Source organism: Salvelinus alpinus, chromosome 5 (assembly GCF_045679555.1).
Source record: "Salvelinus alpinus chromosome 5, SLU_Salpinus.1, whole genome shotgun sequence".
NCBI lineage: Eukaryota > Metazoa > Chordata > Actinopteri > Salmoniformes > Salmonidae > Salvelinus > Salvelinus alpinus.
Window position 1 is genome coordinate 90923094 of NC_092090.1, and position 21583 is coordinate 90944676.

The 21583-nt window shown below is 44.3% G+C and overlaps 1 protein-coding gene across 1 annotated transcript in view; it reads left to right on the top strand.

Moving 5' to 3' along the window:
* Positions 1 to 21583, top strand: part of LOC139577193 (drebrin-like protein A) — a 50352-nt gene that overhangs the window by 18735 nt on the left and 10034 nt on the right. The window contains exons 2-4 of the mRNA XM_071404108.1: positions 11997 to 12052; positions 12216 to 12328; positions 13071 to 13145. Of these exons, the coding sequence (XP_071260209.1) occupies positions 11997 to 12052; positions 12216 to 12328; positions 13071 to 13145 (244 nt within the window). The remainder of the gene's footprint in view (positions 1 to 11996; positions 12053 to 12215; positions 12329 to 13070; positions 13146 to 21583) is intronic.

Below are 21583 nucleotides of genomic sequence, written 5' to 3' on the forward strand. Positions count from 1 at the left end.
ACAAAGGAGATGATCGTGGACTTCAGGAAACAGCAGAGGGGGCACCCCCCTATCCACATCGACGGGACAGTAATGGAGAAGAAGGAACGTTTTAAGTTCCTCGGCATACAGATCACGGACAAACTGAAATGGTCCACCCACACAGGCAGCGTGGTGAAGAAGGAGCAACAGCGCCTCTTCAACCTCAGGAGGCTGAAGAAATGTGGCTTTTCACCGAAAGACACTCAGATGCACACAGATGCACAATCGAGAGTATCCTGTCAGGCTGCATCATCGCCTGGTATAGCAACTGCTCCGCCCACAACCGTAAGGCTCTCCAGAGGGTAGTGAGGTCTGCACAACGCATCACCGGGGGCAAACTACCTGCCCTCCAGGACACCTACACCACCCGATGTCACAGGAAGGCCAAAAAGATCATCAAGGACAACAACCACCCGAGCCACGGCCTGTTCACCCCGCTATCATCCAGAAGGCAAGGTCAGTACAGGTGCATCAAAGCTGGGACCGAGAGACTGAAAAACAGCTTCTATCTCAAGGCCATCAGACTGTTAAACAGCCATCACTAACATTGAGTGGCTGTTGCCAACATACTGACTCAAACCTCTAGCCACTTTAATAATAAAAAATTGGATGGAAAAATGGATCTCTAGTCACTTCAAACAATGCCACTTTATATAATGTTTACATACCCTACATTACTCATCTCATATGTATATACTGTACTCTATACCATCTACTGCATCTTGCCTATGCCGCACGGCCATCGCTCATCCATATATTTATATGTACATATTCTTATTCATTCCTTTACACTTGTGTGTGTATAAGGTAGTTGTTGTGAAATTGTTAGATGACTTGTTAGATATTACTGCACGGTTGGAACTAGAAGCACAAGCATTTCGCTACACTCGCATTAACGTCTGCTAACCATGTGTATGTGACAAATAAAATTGGATTTGATAACATGCCCGCAGTGCAGGGTAGGTCTGTGACAGGCAGTAACATGTCCGCAGTGCAGGGCAGGTCTGTGCCAGGCAGTAACATGTCTGCAGGGTAGGTCTGTGCCAGGCAGTAACATGCCCGCAGGGTAGGTCTGTGCCAGGCAGTAACATGCCCGCAGTGCAGTAGGTCTGTGCCAGGCAGTAACATGCAGGGTAGGTTTGTGCAAAGCAGTAACATGCCCGCAGGTCTGTGCCAGGCAGTAACATGCCCGCAGGGCAGGTCTGTGCCAGGCAGTAACATGTCCGCAGGGTAGGTCTGTGCCAGGCAGTAACATGCCCGCAGGGCAGGTCTGTGCCAGGCAGTAACATGCCCGCAGGTCTGTGCAGGCAGTAACATGCCGCAGTGCCCGGCAGGTCTGTGCCAGGCAGTAACATGCCCGCAGTGCAGGGCAGGTCTGTGCCAGGCAGTAACATGCCCGCAGTGCAGGGCAGGTCTGTGCCAGGCAGTAACATGCCCGCAGGGTAGGTCTGTGCCAGGCAGTAACATGCCCGCAGTGCAGGGCAGGTCTGTGCCAGGCAGTAACATGCCCACAGGTCTGTGCCAGGCAGTAACATGCCCGCAGTGCAGGGCAGGTCTGTGCCAGGCAGTAACATGTCTGCAGGGCAGGGTAGGTCTGTGCCAGGCAGTAACATGCCCGCAGGGCAGGGTAGGTCTGTGCCAGGCAGTAACATGCCCGCAGTGCAGGGTAGGTCTGTGCCAGGCAGTAACATGCCCGCCGTGCAGGGTAGGTCTGTGCCAGGCAGTAACATGCCCGCAGGGCAGGTCTGTGCCAACTGTCGGAGTGGCTCCAAAGTGAAACCTATATGACCAAGCAGCACAATTTCCTCCAGGACAAGGGAAGGACAAGAAAAATAAAACACTTTTCAATGCATATTATACACTTACAGGTTGGGTGAACTTAGGTCTGGTGAATCAACATTCCTCTTTGGATTCACGCAGTCAATTAAAACACAGTAAATTATTGTATGAAGCAATGTACAGGTAAGTGCCAAAATAAAGGAAACACTTCAGTAAACTAAGGATACAAAGTATACTGAAAGCAGGTGCTTCCACACAGGTGTGGCTCATTAATTAATTAACATCACATTTAGTCATGTTAAATTATTTTGTCTACCATGGCTAGAAGAAGAGATCTCAGTGACTTTTAAAGAGAAGTCTCAAAGGGGCATAGGGAGTGTAAAGTGTGTGTCTCAGTCACCAGATCTCAACACAATTGAACACTTATGGGAGATTCTGGAGCGGCGCCTGAGACAGCGTTTTCAACCTCCATCAACAAAACACCAAATTATGGAATTTCTTGTGGAAGAATGATGTCTCATCCCTCCAGTAGAGTTCAAGACACTTGTAGAATATATGCCAGGCTAACCATGTGTGTGACAAATAAAAGTTGATTTGATTGAAGCTGTTCTGGCTCGTGGTGGCCCAACGCCCTATTAAGACACTTTCTGTTGGTGTTTCCTTTATTCCGCCAGTTACATGTATATTACTAACAGGGAGATATTCTCAGACATCACTGGAAATGGCACCTTCCTTTTATTATTATGTTCCCAATAACTACAGTGACCTCCCTGGTCTACCATCTCCACTCTGTAGTGGTTAGATAGCATGAGTGGTTAGATAGCATGCTACATGCTAACCAGCAGCTGAGAGGACAGTAAAGGGGATATTGCATTGTGTTGGCCTGGGAGTGTTTGGCTTGCTCCGCTCCTGATTACATTGTATGAGCTCCTCTAGCCCCTGTCTGTCCCCCTGTATGTACCTCTTCATTCATCCCCCCCCACTGACTATCTGTCATTATGTGGACTGCTGGCTCTGTGAGGGGATGTCTGTAGTGTACCTGGCTAACTGTACTCACTATGGGCTCTCTACCTCTTCCATCTGTCTCTCCAACTCTCTAAGATCAGGTCAAGTCCCCCATTGGGTTTTAATGAGCGCAGAGAGGTTTTCATATGAACACCAGTCTAAATTCCCTGTCCTGACGTTCCCCTATCAGCGCTTTCCGAAGCGAAAGGCCTTTTTGTTTTGATGGTCTTTGGTCAGTGTGGGAACCCTATTGGACAAGGGCTTGGTTATTATGTTGACAGGAAACACCTTGGGAAAAATCGCATATCCGCACGGACACATACCTTTCTACACCTCCCAGAATGGATTGCATAAGTCTTCAAACGTATTTTGTCTGCGCCACACACAGGAATGGGTTTGTCTAGAACTTTCCACCACATCAGGTACAGTAAGTCAGGATGTTTATTCTGATGCCCCATCACCTCAGACTGAGGAGAAACAGTAGCAGCCCATAGCTACCACCAGCACTGTATAATGTACAGCCACAGATGGAGGAAGGCATCGAGCGACAGGGTCACTGTGCTGGAGCAGCACATACAGTACGTGAAGGGGGGAAAAGTGTATTTCACAGGCAGCAGCACCAAGGCTGGTCTGGCTGTTTGGTCCGTGTTTGGAGAGAGGACATGAACGCTGCGCTGAGCGACATCTGTGTTCTTCATTCAACTCCAGTCTGTCTCCACTCCAACACCGTGTCAGACACACAGACTGACTGACTTGCTAATGGCTATAAATAGCAGTCTGAGCCCAGGTCACAACTCCGAAAGAGACAAGAGACGGGAGGGAGATTAGGAATGGGGAAGGAAAGAGAAAAATAACATTGGGGAGGGGTTATAGGAGGAATGATGAAAAACTGGAAAAAAGAAGAAGAGATTGGAGTTAGAAGTGGAGAAGAGAAAACATATTAGGAGTGCCCAACACAACCTCTGATTCTCTCTCCATAGTTATCACCATAGAGATATAGTTTGAAACAGGAGGGAGAGCTGTTGAGTGATTTTCTGTTATACCCAGAGCACAGATATGCCATCAAAACAAGATAGTTCCCCTAGACATCCCATGGAGAATTCTAATGTAAGCTGTATATCTTAGCATTAACCTCCGGATACATCCCATCTGGCCCCCACTATCTGTGTATCTACAGGAAGTTGTATTGTGTTAGGAGAGTGGGCTCTCCACAAATCTCTCAACACTCCACTGAATTCAATGCAGGGGTTGTTGACACTCCACACCTATAAATCTTACTATTGTTTGTAGGAGAGGTATAGAGCTGGAAAGAGGAAGAGATGAAACATATTGCCATTGTGTGTAGGGGGGGGGTAGAGAGGCGTGAAAAGGGGTAATGAAAATAAGCAATATTTTTGAGGACATTGAGTTGCTGTTCTCATCATTCAAGTTAAAAGGTATAAACGTGAACTTTGGAAACCTTACAAAACCGTACAGAAACCTTATGGAATGGCCTGACTAGCTGAAGACCATAACACAGGGCATATTGTGATCCAAGTCTGGCTCTTAGAGTTCTGAACAGTGTGGTGTGTTTGAATATTTCTGCAGACACACACACACACACACACACACACATTAAAATGGGTGAGAAGGACTAGGGAATGGTAAATGCCTGAATAATTAAGATCAGAGCCCTTTCCTCTGTACTGCACCATCTGCAAATGCCATGTTCATCTTTGAAATGGTCGAGCGTGTTGGAGGTACGACAGTCTCTACTGCCGTTGTTACTGGCTCTCTCTCTTCACGTGTGTGCAAGACTATGTGCATGCTCAGTTATCTCCTTGTTTGTTTATGACTGTGATGAGGTTAGCTTTGTTGGCTCCAATAATGATGTACAGATTTCATTCTCATTGTTAATTGCTTCCACAAAAATACTTGTACATTTTCCCAGCTATGACATAATGTTGTTTTCTCTCCTCTCTTCCTTTCCTCCCCTTTGTCCTTCTCTTTTGTTCTCCCCATCCTCACTTTCTCTCCCCCTCCCACTCCTTCTTCCTCCTCCTCATTTTTCTTTGACCCCTCTATTCTCTCTTCTTCCCTCTCTCTGTCTGAGCTCATACATGGCTGGGATAGAGGTTGGCTGCTTCAGTACTGGGTTTGGTCTGTTATTCCCATCAGCTTGTGCATGCAGGAAACCCACATGTGTGAAGAGTGGGAGGGAGGGAGGAGGGAGCTGGCTTGCTCTGGATCCTATTAGCTATCCCAGCAGCAGTGGCGGTCGGTGCCGTTTATGATGAGGGAGGCCGGTTCTTTTTCATGAGCATGGCCTTATTTCTATTACAACATATTGGATGACTGTCATTCATATGTCATTCATATTTGTCCCCATATTTGGCTAAAATGGGGACAACGATGTGTGTAGTGGTTATGACATGGTTTGGCTTGGACAGTTTTTTTTTTTGCCTGGTCACATACAGCTGATCTGTTGTTCATTGAAGTCCACAAACAAAGGGAAAAGGTGAGAGGAGGAGAGTGCATAGAGGCTAGAATGAATACAACGTGGCTGCTATGAAAGTGAACTGTGTTTTTGCGCGATCGGGAGTGTATTCATTCCACCGATTTCTGTTGAAAAACGTTTCTTAAACGGAAGCAAATGAAACAGGGATAAAAAATACTTGAATTTGTCCAATAGAAACTCTTGTTTGCAACTGTTGGACTAATGATTACACCCTAGATCAGCTAGATGCAGGCAAGAGTGTGCAAGGCGGTATTGAATGTGTCACTGTCTATCATCTCAAATTTCTCTCGAGTATCATGTAGTAGCCTAAACCTATTGATGTTACATTGAACTGGGTGAATGGTAACGTCCTAGTCAAAATAGCTAATAAAACTAATGCGTTAGTAAATCCGCTACAATCATGCAGTAACGTTACACCGGCGGTCCCCAGTGGCAATAAATTAATAAAACCAAAAGCTTACCTTGACTTGGAAGAGTTCCAGTGTTGTGTTGGATAGTCATAGCCAGCTAGTTAACATAGCATCCCTCTGTTTGAGCTGGGTGTTTGAGTAACTAAACTAGCCAGCTGCATTTCCTAGCTAAGTAAGTGATACTGAAAGTGAAAAATACAACTCTCTCTTGCTTCTCCTTCATTTTTGAATACATTAATTTGTTAACCTGTTCAACTATTGTCTTTCTCTCTCAACTACTCACCACATTTTATGCACTACAGTGCTAGCTAGCTGTAGCTTATGCTTTCAGTACTAGATTCATTCTCTGATCCTTTTGATTGGGTGGACAACATGTCAGTTCATGCTGCAAGAGCTCTGATAGGTTGGAGGACGTCCTCCGGAAGTTGTCATAATTACTGTGTAAGTCTATGGAAGAGGGTGAGAACCAAGAGCCTCCTAGGATTTGTATTGAAGTCAATGTACCCAGAGGAGGACTGAAGCTAGCTGTCCTCCGGCTACACCATGGTGCCACCCTACAGAGTGCTGTTGAGGCTACTGTGGACCTTTACTGCAAAACAGTGTGCTTTAATAAATTATTTGGTGACATGAATATATTTAGTATAATATCTAAAAAGGAAATTTTTATGAAATTCACTGAGGAGGATGGTCCTCTCCGTTCTCATCTGAGGAGCCTCCACTGCCCAGCAGACACTATTACACTCTGAGCTACTTCTCCCCTGTCCCAGTAAAACATTTTTGTTTAGCGGTTTAGCATGTAGTTTCTGTACTGTTCAAATAAAATTTTATTGGTCACATACACATATTTAGCAGATGTTATTGCGAGTGTAGCAAAATGCTTGTGTTCCTAGCTCCAACAGTGCAGTAGTATCTAACAGTGCAGTAGTATCTAAAAACAATTCACAATAATACACACATCTAAAAGTAAAGGAATGGAATTAAGAAATATATAAATATTAGATTGAGCAATGTTGGAGTGGCATTTACTAAAATATGATAGAATACATTATATACATATCAGATGAGTAAAGCAGTATGTAAACATTATTTAAACATTGTTAAAGTGACTAGTGTTCCATTGTTAGTGGCCAGTGATCCCAAGTCTATGTATATAGGGCAGCAGCCTCTAAGGTGCAGGGTTGCGGCTAGGGATGGCTATTTAAGTCTGATGGCCTTGAGATAGAAGCTGTTTCTCGGTCCCAGCTTTGATGCACCTGTACTGACCTCGCCTTCTGGATGATAGCGGGGTGAACAGGCCGTGGCTCGGGTGGTTGATGTCCTTGATGATCTTTTTGGCCTTCCTGTGACATCGGGTGGTGTAGGTGTCCTGGAGGGCAGGTAGTTTGCCCCCGGTGATGCGTTGTGCAGACCACACCACCCTCTGGAGAGCCCTACGGTTGCGGGCGGTGCAGTTGCCGTACCATCTATCTATGTAATGCCATCGTCTGGGTTTGGCCGGTGTAGGTCGTCATTGTAAATAAAAATGTGCTCCTAATTGGCTTGCCTAGTTAAATAAAAATTAATTGACGTAGCATCATAGCCACACCATATCAATGAAAAGTACAATTATTCCACTTTTTTTTTTTTTACCCCTTTTTCTCTAATTTCATGGTATCCAATTAGTAGTTACAGTCTTGTTCCATTGCTGCAACTCCCGTACGAGAGCCGTGCGTCCTCCAAAACACAACCCAGCCGAGTCGCTCTGCTTCTTGACACAATGCCCACTTAGCCCGGAAGCCACCTGCACCAATGTGTTGGAGGAAACACCATACACCTGGCGACCATGTCAGCGTACACTGTGCCCGGGCCGCCACAGGAGACGCTAGTGCGCGATGGGACAAGAACATCCTTACCAGCCAAACCCTTCCCTAACCCGGACAACGCTTGGCCAATTGTGCGCCACCCCATGGGTCTCCCGGTCGTGGCCGGTTGCGACAGAACCTGGACTCGAACCAGGATCTCTAGTGGCACAGCTAGCACTGCGATGCAGTGCCTTAGACCACTGCACCACTCGGGGGGCCCATTCCACATTGTTTTTATCTTTAAATCTGTTTATTCAGTCGTGGCCTTTTGATCTGGGCAGAATGTTTGTGAACAGAATTTGCGTCTGTCAGAGCCTGACTCCATCCTACAGATCTTAACAAAGCTGTGGACCCTCACAGCCAGTCAACTCCCAGTGGGTTGAGAATGTAATCATAACTCCTTCAGTGCCTTTATGACCTTTTGAACCGGCCCCTGTTAGACGGTGACCTCTGACCTTTTGGAATGCCTGTAGTACTAATCAGAGAAGAGAAACCAGGGGCATGTTTTCCACCAATGTTATTCACATGAAACTCAAGAGGGAAACAGACAAGACGGACGGAGGGACAGACGGACCAAACTTTATTGGTCACGTACACAGACACAAGGTTGAGTCAGACAGACAAAGTGGATGGGCGCTTGCTTTCATGGTGGTTGTTCTTGTTAGAGATGAGCTGAATCTAAGCCCCCCCACCGCAACCCACTACCCAGAGAAAGCTGTGCAAGTCTGCCTCGTGACACGCCGAGCCAGCGCACTGCTAACACTAGGGGGGAACAACAGGGACATTATTGTGTCCTCATCACACACACACACTGTCTTAACTCTTGCTATTAATTTGTCACTCAGAGGACAATAGTCACAATAACATACTAAATCAGACCCAGTCAGTCAGTCTGCTGAGGTCTGTATAGAGATGAGGTGTAGGGATCAATCAATGTACTCAGTGTCTGTGGGCTACTGTATAGCGCTGTTAGAATAAACTGTGACCACAGGGACCTCGTCAGGGACCTCTTCATTGTTCTTCTATTCGGTCTTTCTAGAGCAGTGGTATTCAAAGTCAGAGTCGCGGGGGAATTGCAGTGGGGTCACCAAATTATTATTTTTTTAAATATATTTTAGAAGGGGGATCCAAAAATGAAGATCACAGATTATTCTATGGGACAATACATTTTTGAGAAATAGAATTAGAGAAATACAATTTTGTCTAAATGTATTTATTGATTCTCTTTAATAAGAGAGATAAAAATGTAATGCATTTAAGGTTATTTCTTTATGTAAAAATCTTTAATTTACCTATTTTTAAGGTTGTGTCATTGGATTTCGACAGAATTTCTGGTGAAAAAAATGGGGTCCCCAGAACTTCTGCCGACCAGAAAGGGGTCCCTGCTGAAAAAGTTTGAATATCACTGTTCTAGAGGTCTTACTTCTCTGTCCTTTACTGTATGTGCCAGGAGATTTATATTTGCAAAACAAACTTTTTGTTGTCCTTCAAATGTGGTTCAAATTCAAATGTGTGATTTGTATCGTTTAACATCTCATTTGTGAACGTGCTGATACTGAAAGTTTGACAAGGCTCAATCAGTCTCAATGGGACAACCTTGAAACAATTAAGTGATATTATGTTACCTGTACTACCATGCTCTACACTACACACCCACTGTGACTCCATACAGGAGCCCACTCCAAACTCTGAGTCAGAGAGAGATTTGCAGGCACCATCTCAACAGTAAACCTGTTTCTGCTCTGTTTCACCTGTTTTGAAAGTGAGGTGAATAGTTCCAGCCATTTTACTTATAGGGCAAAGGGTTCCACACACACACACATGTGCACAAACACACACACACACATATACACACACACAGAGGTAGGTCTCTCACCTTTGGCCTGGTGCTCTTTCCCCCTGGGCTCTCCTCCGCTGGTCCAGATGTCAGGGACACACCCACCAGCTGGCCTAGGAGCTCCAGCATAGACAGATTTCCTCCCTCCTGTCCTGGTCCTGACCCCCCCCCCCCCCCCCCCCCCACATTGTCAGTGGTCCTATACAGTAGAATGTCACCTGTGACCTGAGGTGAGATTGAGTCGTAACCTGCCCTACTGCTGTCTTTCTCGTGTCAATCAGAAACCCTGGGTTTCAGGTGAGAGTGAGGGATTCGCCCTGGAAAAACAATGTCACTGTGTGTTATTGTTCAGATATTGTGTAACAACTGCCTCACTGTCTTACGCTGGGCCGCTCGCTAACAAGCATGATGGACATGAAGAAAGGGAGGGGGAAGGAATGAGAGGAAAGGAGAGAGTCATGGTTAAACAGAACTCATCTGCTGGCACATTTTGGACATGCATTACTCTGTGGGGATGCGAGTTAGAGTTTAGCCAAACTATGCGCAACAAATGCCAAACACGTCCGTGTGTGTGTGTGTAGTGTTGACTTAACACGTAGTCTGCCCAGCTGTCTGCATTTTATTTAGTTATGGGCTAGAGGACATGTCATTCGTCTATTTAGACAGATTAAACACCAACTTTATATAATTTTAGGAACTTCCTACACTCTTTGGAATGAGAAGATCAAAGATCCTACTAAGAGAAACAGTCAACATTAAACCAGGCTTTTATAGCGGGACTAATCCGGATGCTTATAAGAAATCCCGCTATACGAACCATCAAACAGGCAAAGCGTCAATACAGGACTAAGATTGAATCCTACTACACCGGCTCTGATGCTCGTCGGATGTGGCAGGGCTTGCAAACTATTACGGACTACGAAGGGAAACCCAGCCGCAAGCTGCCCATTGACTCAGGCCTACTGGACAGGCTAAATGCTTTTTATGCTCGCTTCAAGGCAAGCAACACTGAAGCATGGATGAGAGCACCGCATCCGACAAGTGTCAAAGCCGGTGTAGTAGGATTCAATCTTAGTCCTGTATTGAAGTTTTGCCTGTTTGATGGTTTGTCTGAAGGCATAGCGGGATTTCTTATAAGCGTATGGATTAGTGTCCCGCTTCTTGAAAGCGGCAGCTCTAGCCTTTAGCTCAGTGGTAGCTGTCCGTGGCTTCTGGTTGGGATATGTACTGTGGGGACGACGTTGTCGATGCACTTATTGATGAAGCCGGTGACTGAGGTGGTGTACTGCTCAATGCCATTGGATAAATCCTATAACATATTCCAGTCTGTGCTAGCAAAACAGTCCTGTAGCGTAGCATCTGCGTCATCTGACCACTTCCGTATTGAGAGAGTCACTGGTACTTCCTGCTTTAGTTTTTGCTTGTAAGCAGGAGTCCGGAGGATAGAATTATGGTCAGATTTTCCAAATGGAGGGCAAGGGAGAGCTTTATACGCATCTCTGTGTGTGGAGTAAAGGTGGTCTGGAGTTTTTTTTCCCTCTGGTTGAACATGTGACATGCTGGTAGAAATTAGGTAAAACGGATTTAAGTTTCCCTGCATTAAAGTCCCCGGCCACTAGGAGTCCCGCTTCTTGATGAGAATTTTCTTGTTTGCTTATGGCCTTATACAGCTCGTTGAGTGCGGTCTTAGTGTCGGCTTATGGTGTTAAATAAGACGGCTACGAAAAATATAGATAAACTCTATTAGTTGATAGTGTGGTCTACAGCTTATCATGAGGTACTCTACCTCAGGCGAAAAATACCTCGAGACTAGCTTAATATTAGACACCAGCTGTTATTGAAAAATAGACACACATCCTCACCCCTCGTCTTACTGGACGTAACTGTTCTGTCCTGCCTATGCATGGAAAACCAAGCCAACTGTATATTATCTGTGTCGTCATTCAGCCACGACTCGGTGAAACATAAGATATTACAGTTTTTAATGTCCCGTTGGTAGGATGGTCTCGAATGGATCTCATCCAGTTTATTCTCCAGTGATTGGACATTGGCTAATAGAACGAATGGTAGAGGCAGGTTACCCACTCTCCAACAAATTCTCAGAAGGCACCCTGATCTCCGCCCCCTGTATTTCCTTATTTTCTTCATGTGAATGACAGGGATTTGGGCCTTGTCTGGGAGCAACATTATATCCTTTGCGTCCGACTCATTAAAGAAAAAATCTTTGTCCAGTTCGAGGTGAGTAATCGCTGTTCAGAAGCTCTTTTCGGTCATAAGAGACAGCAGGATCAACATTATGTACAAAATAAGTTACAAACAATGCGGAAAAAACACAAAATAGCACAGTCGGTTAGGAGCCGGTTAAACGGCAGCCATCCCCTCCGGCGCCATTCATCCCATCGGCCTTTTTCGGCTATGCACCATTTAAAGGCATTGTTACCTTGGTCACCGAGATCACAATCAAAGTAAACGCTGCAGATGTCTGCTCCATTGGAAATAACTTTTATATGTCAACTGAACCCTGGCCTGAATCTCTGGGTTCATGGTTGTGATGATGCAGTGTATTTGTGCTCCTGTCACTAGGCTGTCTCTCTTTTTCCCCACAGGGCTCTGTTCACCTACGATGGGGCCACTAACAACCTCAAACTGGCCGACTCTGGAGGTAAAGCTTACTGGACGATTTGAACTTGTCACCTTTTTTTAACTTGAGTTTTCCAAAATGATAGATGATAAGTTGGTGGTGGTTATTAATCTCTCGGTCCGTCTCGCTCTCTTTCTCTCTCTCTCTATCTCAATCCCGCCCCCCTCTCTCGTCTCTCCTACAGCGGGTGGAGTGGTGGAGCTTTCAGAGAAGTTCCTCATAGCCAGACCTCAGTATGGGCTCTGCAGGGTGGGCTCAGCCGAGGTGGGAGGCCCTCGCGTCGCCATGATCTGCTGGGTGAGTGTCGTCCACTACAACATGGCCCTCTGAATGGACGTGGTACCATATATTAACTCTATTTACCTGTTGCCGTGTCTCAGGTGCTTGAAGTAGAAGTGGCCCATAACCACAGCTCTAGGATCAGATTCCCTACCCTCAATCCTATCCTTAACCATTAGAAGGATGGAAAAAATATTTGACTCTGTATCAGAGGTTAGGGGCAAGCTTTGGTTCCCATTGGCTCATGCCACTGTTGGATGTGTTTCGATTGGTCCCTTGGTCTGGGGGTCAACGTGTGCGATGTGTCAGCTAAATTGCGGACACCGGACGCCAGGCCTAGCTTTTTACTGATACCAATTATTTTGACTGATGCGCACACACGCACACAAGCAGGGCAGCAGATGCTTAGAATGTTCCCAATGTGCTTCACTGGTCCCGTATCTATGGCGACCTTGTGGAATGTTGTGGTGGGGGTCAGAGGTTGCATCTGTAGCCAGTCAGGCACACAAACACAAACACTACACAAACACACACACAAATCAGAAACTTGTGAAACATATTATTATATTAAACTTCATTATATTGTATATGATATGTAACATGCTAATAATGGTAGGCTCTCTCTATAACATTGGGGAAATGATTCCACAAGGGTGTACATGCAGTACCTAATGACAGAAGACTGAAGCCAGACTTTCTGATAATGAGCCTCTCTCTGGCTCCCTCAGACTAATTATGTAGTGTGTGTGTGGGTCTCCAGGTCGGGCCAAACGTGGATGAGAACCGCAGGACAGAATGTGCCAGCCATGTGCCCGCTATCAAGACCTTTTTCAAGGTACGGTACAACACCACTCACACCCCTGCCTTGCCCTGCCCTAAGCTGCCATTTTGTCTGTTGGTCGTACAGTCATCCAGTCAGTGACCTCATTGCAGCTGCAGCATTTGATAGTATTCAGGAGTGGCATGATTAATATGAGAGTTAAGTGTTTTCTCTATCTCCTACATCCTGTGTTGGTACCATTGTGGAATGTTACTCTGTTTCTTCTCTTCACTGTTTCTCTAACAATGAATAATGGATAAACACCCTCCTATAGTAACTGTTGTCAAGACAATACAGAGAGTTGGTGTTGCTAGTGTAGGAAGGGTGGAACTGGCCTGACCAGGAACGAGGGAATGAATAGTGATGTTGTCACACTTGGTAAGACACACACGCATCGCACCAGCATGTGCATTATATACACACACACACACACACATATATATGCATCAAACCAGCACCAGCATGTGCATTATGCACATACAAACAAACACAATACTTATCTCAGTCTCTCTCACATACAAACATAAATACACACACATGCTCTCTAATTACACACAGTAGTTTACCTTTCATTGTTAAACGTCCTACCGCATGGGTTTGTATGGTCCAGTGGCGGGCCAGGCCAATGTCCAGGCTGGTGGCAGGAAGGCAGGGGGGTAGGGGTCACCACAACATTGCCACCGAGATGGGAGATGGGCCACCGACGGGCACAGCATAAACACTCACCAAGTGGTGACAGTGCCTCACAGGAAACAGAGAAAATAATGGTCCCTACATGGAGGAAGAGGAGGATGAGAAGAGGTGTGTGTGTGTAAACTGTCCAGATGCTGGGTGCTCTGTCTGCTTGCTGTAAAATAGTATTTATGGGTCATCCATTCAGCCTATAGCCAGACCCCGTTGTTACTAGTTTACATATAAAGGTGTCATCCATTCAGCCTATAGCCAGACCCCGTTGTTACTAGTTTACATATAAAGGTGTCAACCATTCAGCCTATAGCGAGACCCCGTTGTTGCTAGTTGACATATAAAGGTGTCATCCATTCAGCCTATAGCCAGACCCCGTTGTTACTAGTTTACATATAAAGGTGTCATCCATTCAGCCTATAGCCAGACCCCGTTGTTACTAGTTTACATATAAAGGCGTCATCCATTCAGCCTATAGCCAGACCCCGTTGTTACTAGTTTACATATAAAGGCGTCAACCATTCAGCCTATAGCCAGACCCCGTTGTTACTAGTTTACATATAAAGGTGTCATCCATTCAGCCTATAGCCAGACCCCGTTGTTACTAGTTTACATATAAAGGCGTCATCCATTCAGCCTATAGCCAGACCCCGTTGTTACTAGTTTACATATAAAGGCGTCATCCATTCAGCCTATAGCCAGACCCCGTTGTTACTAGTTTACATATAAAGGTGTCATCCATTCAGCCTATAGCCAGACCCCGTTGTTACTAGTTTACATATAAAGGTGTCATCCATTCAGCCTATAGCCAGACCCCGTTGTTACTAGTTTACATATAAAGGTGTCATCCATTCAGCCTATAGCCAGACCCCGTTGTTACTAGTTTACATATAAAGGTGTCATCCATTCAGCCTATAGCCAGACCCCGTTGTTACTAGTTTACATATAAAGGTGTCATCCATTCAGCCTATAGCCAGACCCCGTTGTTACTAGTTTACATATAAAGGTGTCATCCATTCAGCCTATAGCCAGACCCCGTTGTTACTAGTTTACATATAAAGGTGTCATCCATTCAGCCTATAGCCAGACCCCGTTGTTACTAGTTTACATATAAAGGTGTCATCCATTCAGCCTATAGCCAGACCCCGTTGTTACTAGTTTACATATAAAGGTGTCATCCATTCAGCCTATAGCCAGACCCCGTTGTTACTAGTTTACATATAAAGGTGTCATCCATTCAGCCTATAGCCAGACCCCGTTGTTACTAGTTTACATATAAAGGCGTCATCCATTCAGCCTATAGCCAGACCCCGTTGTTACTAGTTTACATATAAAGGCGTCATCCATTCAGCCTATAGCCAGACCCCGTTGTTACTAGTTTACATATAAAGGCGTCATCCATTCAGCCTATAGCCAGACCCCGTTGTTACTAGTTTACATATAAAGGCGTCATCCATTCAGCCTATAGCCAGACCCCGTTGTTACTAGTTTACATATAAAGGCGTCATCCATTCAGCCTATAGCCAGACCCCGTTGTTACTAGTTTACATATAAAGGTGTCAATCGGTCAAATCCAGATGCATCCCTGGAATGGAGCAAAAAAAAAAGTCCCTTTTTTTATTGAATGTTTTACTCGGTTAAAGTATTTGGCCTAGGAACCTCTGTGACCCCAGTCTCAGATATACCATAGTTTGTGTGTGTGTCTTTATTACGTAATAGGTCAAGTATGTGTTAACGTTGAATAGAATGGGTTACCGAGATTTACCGCCCAAACCCACTCCCTTTTCCCGGGATAAATAAGTGCGAGAGAACTGTAAATTACAATACATTATTTTTATGAACAGAATGACGTTAAATGATCTGTGATGTCTGGTTTCTCTACAGACCACGGCCTACTCTGCTATCTGCATGATCAATCATCAGCGCTCAGGGTGGGGACAGACAGCGTATCTCCAAATGGAGCGCAGTTCACAATCCATGTATTATCTCATCATGGGAACTTTCTTTCTTGTGACAGGTAGGCCTATATTTGCTGCAGCGAAGCCTATGTTACAGTAATATTAGGACTGAATGCGCGTCTCATTTACCCATCTCCATCTGGCTATCGGGGGTCACCATATTTTTTTATTATAATGTTGCATTTTTTAAATTGCAGCTGCAGAGTTGTAAAACAGCCAATTACTGGAATATTGTGGCTTTAAATCAGTGCACACATGAGCACTCTCTCAGTCTCTCTCCATCAATTCCATTCAAATTGCATCCAAAATAGATGGATGCAATCTTGAACAGGCCTAATCCTGTTCAAGATTGATTTATATATATATATATATATGTGTGTGTGTGTGTGTACCAGACAAAAGTTGACACAGCTACTCATTCCAGGGTTTTTCTTTATTTTTGCTATTTTCTACATTGTAGAATAATAGTGAAGACATCAACACTATGAAATAACATGGGATCATGTAGGAACCAAAAAAGTGTTTAACAAATCCAAATATATTATATATTTGAGATTCTTCAAAGTAGCCACCCTTTGCCTTGATGATAGCTTTGCACAATCTTGGCATTCTCTCAACCAGCTTCACCTGGAATGATTTTCCAACAGTCTTGAAGGAGTTCCCACATATGCTGAGCATTTGTTGGCTGCTTTTCCTTCCCTCTGCGGTCCAACTCATCCGAAACCATCTCAATTGGGTCGAGGTCAGGTGATTGTGGAGGCCAGGTCATCTGATGCAGCACTTCATCACTCTCCTTGGTCAAATAGCCCTTACACAGCCTTGAGGTGTGTTTTGAGTCTGTCCTGTTGAAAAACAAATGATAGTCCCACTAAACTCAAACCAGATGGGATGGCGTATCGCTGCAGAATGCTGTGGTAGCCATGCTGGTTAAGTGTGCTTTGAATTCTAAATAAATCACTGACAGTGTCACCAGCAAAGCACCCCCACACTATCACACCACCTCCTCCATCCTTCACGGTGGGAACCACAAATGCGGAGATCATCCGTTCATCTTCTCTGAATCTCAAAGGCACTGCGGTTGGAACCAAAAATCTAAAATTTGGACTCATCAGACTAAAGGACAGATTTCCACCGGTCTAATGTCCATTGCTCCTGTTTCTTGGCCCTTTAGTAGTGGTTTCTTTGCAGCAATTCGACCACGAAGGCCTGATTCACGCAGTCTCCTCTGAACAGTTGATGTTGAGATGTGTCTGTTACTTGAACTCTGAAGCATTTATTTGGGCTGCAATCTGAGGTGCAGTTAACTCTAATGAATTTATCCTCTGCAGCAGAGGTAACTCTGGGTCTTTTTTCCTGTGGCAGTCCTCATGAAAGCCAGTTTCATAATAGCACTTCATGGTTTTTGCAACTGGACTTGAAGAAACTTTCAAAGTTTTTGAAATGTTCCGCATTGACTGACCTTCATGTCTTAAATTAATGATGGACTGTCATTTCCGTTTGCTTATTTGAGCTGTTCTTGGCATAATATGGACTTTGTCTTTTAGCAAATAAGGCTATCTTCTGTATACCACCCCTACTTTGTCACAACACTGATTGGCTCAAACGAATTGAGAAGGAAAAAAATTCCACAAATTAACTTTTTACAAGGCACAGCTGTTAATTGAAATGCATTGCATGTGACTACCTCATGAAGCTGGTTGAGAGAATGCCAAGAATGTGCAAAGCAAAGGGTGGCTACTTTGAAGAATTTCAAACATAAAATATATTTTGATTTGTTTAACACTTTTTTGGTTACTACATGATACCATATTTGTTATTTCATAGTTTTGATGTCTTCACTATTATTCTACAATGTAGAAAATAATACAAATAAAGAAAAACCCTTGAATGAGTAGGTATGTCCAATGTCAGATTAAAGCATCTGGGTAATATTCACATTGCTGTTCTTTATGTTTGATGAGCCCATTCTCTGAGTCCTGGTTTCCCCCCATCTCTCTGTCATGTATTAGTCAACATTTTGTCTCCATCACCATGTGGGGTCTATAAAACCATGTGACGCTTGTGTCATACAGCGTTACTGGAAGGTGGCTTGGATTAATAAACGCTTACTCAATCAGGATATACAGACAGAGCCAGTTTGCTTTTATAGGTTTGGCCAGTCACCCCAAAATACTTGTTCTTACTGTAACCTTGTAAAAGATGTGGCTTCCAGGAAGCTGTGTGAGGTGGTTCACTTCTCGGTAAAAGGACAAAACTCACATAATCTCCTGATTCATACTGTAATTTTGGTGAGTTGCTTTTTAGGAGAGACTTATTTCTGGTGTAGCGCCCTCGTGTGGTGGAAAGGGCACCAGCTGGCCTGATCCTGCTTTGTGGTGAGGCATATTAATACTCCTACAGTGTAGATTAATTTAGTTCATTAAATATAGTGCATGTTGTTGTTCCCAGTCCATATTGTTAGAGTGCTATATTTGTTTAATACGAAAATACATTTGTCTTCCAGTCTGACAGTTCTGTGAGAAGCTACAGCACCAACTGAAACAACAAACATGACTAGAACGAGAGACTAGGATGCCTAGAAGTAATGGGAACTGGGTTATTGTTGTTTGTCCAAAACCCTTGGAATTATTAGTCAGGATTAGAACATTGGGATGTGTTCCGACCGAGTCAGAATGCCCCATGGCAGTTCTATTCTCTCTTTCTCCCTCTGCAAGTCTCAGCAACTGTGTGAGAGGGTGAATCACCTGCAGCGTTTGAGTGTGTTTCACATTGTATCAACAAGTCTTTTGCACAATTGCTCATTGTTGCTCAATCTAAGTGGAAAAGACCAGTAGACTGTCAGGTAGACAGGTGACAGTGGAAGCAGTTGGGGTGAAAACTAAGGGGGGAAGATTTAGGAGAAGAGGGGAATGAAGGGAACGAGACAGGACAAGTATAGAGGAGGAAAGTACAGGAGAGGGTAGGAGAAGGAGTAAGAATGGGAGGATAGGAGAGGTCTATGAAAGAGGACCGAGGAGAGGACAGGGTGTGTGCGGAGAGGTCTATGAAAGATGACAGAAGAGAGGACAGGGTCTATGAAAGAGGACAGGACAGAGGAGAGGACAGAGGAGAGGACAGGGTGTGTGAGGGGAAAGGGAAAAGAGGGGAAGAGGGAGGAGGAGGAGACAGTTTTAGGGAGAGGCCTTAGAGGAGACAGTTTAGGGAGAGGCCTTAGAGGAGACAGTTTTAGGGAGAGGCCTTAGAGGAGACCGTTTTAGGGAGAGGCCTTAGAGGAGACCGTTTTAGGGAGAGGCCTTAGAGGAGACCGTTTTAGGGAGAGGCCTTAGAGGAGACCGTTTTAGGGAGAGGCCTTAGAGGAGACCGTATTAGGGAGAGGCCTTAGAGGAGACCGTATTAGGGAGAGGCCTATCATCTGAAACATAATGACAGACAGAGACAGTTAGGAGAGGCAGAGGAGATCATTTACACCCTCTTCACCACAACGCCCTCCTTCCTCCCTCAGGGGAACCTCACACTGCTTGGGAGAAGTGAGGGAGGGAGAAATGAATGAAGGAGGGAGGGAGTGCAACTGTGTGTGTGGGCCTATTAAGATATTTGCGTGTGACTAACAGATTTCAGTTCATTACAATAGCTCCCACCTTGGGCCAATTTTAATTTTGTAAATGCCGCATCATTCACCCAAGTTTTGTCAAAATCGGGCCAGTGCTGTCTGAGATATTGCATGTGACTAACGAACGGACAGAGTCAGATCCACAGTGTGTGGGGGACAATATAAATAGTGACACAAGGAATAAATACACAGTGAATAAAGATAATGAGTAAATATAAGATGGCTATATACAGGAAGCACAAGTACCGAGTTGATGTGCAGGGCTACGGGGAAGTTGAGGTAGATATGTACAGTGGCAAGAAAAAGTATGTGAACCCTTTGGAATTACATGGATTTCTAAATAAGTTGGTCATCAAATTTGGTCTGATCTTCATCTAAGTAAGTCACAACAATAGACAAACACAGTCTGCTTAAACTAATAAACACACAAACAATTATATGTTTTCATGTCTTTATTGAAAACAATGTGTAAACATTCACAGTGCAGGGTGGGAAAAGCATGTGGACCCTTGGATTTAATAACTGGTTGATCCTCCTTTGTAGGTAATAACCTCAACTAAAGGTTTTCTGTAGTTGCGGGTCCGACCTACACAACGGTCAGGAAGAATTTGACCATTCCACTTTACAAAACTGTTTCAGTTCAGCAATATTCTTGGGATGTCTGGTGTGAACTGCTCTCTTGAGGTCATGCCACAGCATCTCAATTGGGTTGAGGTCAGGACTGGGCCACTCCAGAAGGTGTATTTTCATCTGTTGAAGCCATTTAGTTGTTGATTTACTTCTGTGTTTCGGGTCGTTGTCCTGTTGCGTCACCCAACTTCTGTTGAGCTTCAATTGGCAGACAGATAGCCTTACATTCTCCTGCAAAATGTCTTGATAAACTTGGGAATTTGTTTTTCCGCCAATGATGGCAAGCTGTCCAAGTCCTGAGGCAGCAAAGCAGCCCCAAACCATGATGCTCCCTTCATCATACTTTACAGTTGGGATGAGGTTTTGATGTTGGCGTGCTGTGCCTTTTTCTCTCCACACATAGTGTTGTGTGTTCCTTCCAAACAACTCAACTGTAGTTTCATCTGTCCACAGAATATTTTGCGAGTAGCGCTGTGGAACATCCAGCTGCACTTTTGCAAACTTCAGACGTGCAGCAATGTTGTTTTTGGACAGCAGTGGCTTCTTCCATGGTGTCCTCCCATGAACACCATTCTTGTTTAGTGTTTGACGTATTGTAGACTCGTCAACAGAGATATTAACATGTTCCAGAGATATCTGTAAGTCTTTAGCTGACTCTCTATTCTTCTTAACCTCATTGAGCATTCTGCGCTGTGCTTTTGCAGTCATCTTTCCCTTATGGCCACTCTTAGGGAGAGTAGCAACAGTGCTGAACTTTCTCCATTTATAGTCAATTTGTCTTACCGTGGACTGATGAACATCAAGGCTTTTAGAGATACCTTTGTAACCCTTTCCAGCTTTATGCAAATCAACAATTCTTAGGTCTTCTGAGATCTCTTTTGTTCGAGACATGGTTCACATCAGGCAATGCTTCTTGTGAATAGCAAACTCAAATGTTGTGTGTTTTTTATAGGGCTAGGCAGCTCTAATCAACATCTCCAATCTTGTGTCATTGATTGGACTCCAGGTTAGCTGACTCCTGACTCCAATTAGCTTTTGAAAAGTCATTAGTCCTAGGGGTTCACATAGTTTTTCCAACCTACACTGTGAATGTTTAAATTATGTATTCAATATAGACAAGACAAATACAATAATTTGTGTGTTATTAGTTTAAGCACACTGTTTGTCTATTTTTGTAACTTTGATCAGATAAAATTTGATGACCAATTAATGCAGAAATCCAGGTAATTCCAAAGGGTTCATATACTTTTTCTTGTCACTGTACATATAGGTAGGTGTAAAGTGGGTAAGCAACAGGATAGAATATTGACATTAGCAGCAGTGTGTGTGTAGGTAGAGTCCAGTATGTGTGCATAGATTCAGTGCAATAAGAGTTTGTGCAGAAAAGGGTCAAATTGTCACATGCTTGGTAAACAACAGGTGTAGACTGTGACAGTGAAACACTTACTTACAGGCCCTTCCCAACAATGCAGAGAGAAAGAAAATAGAAAAGTAAAACACGTAAAAATAATAGATGCACAATGAGTATTGATAACTTGGCTATAAAGAAGGGGTACCAGTATCTAGTGGAT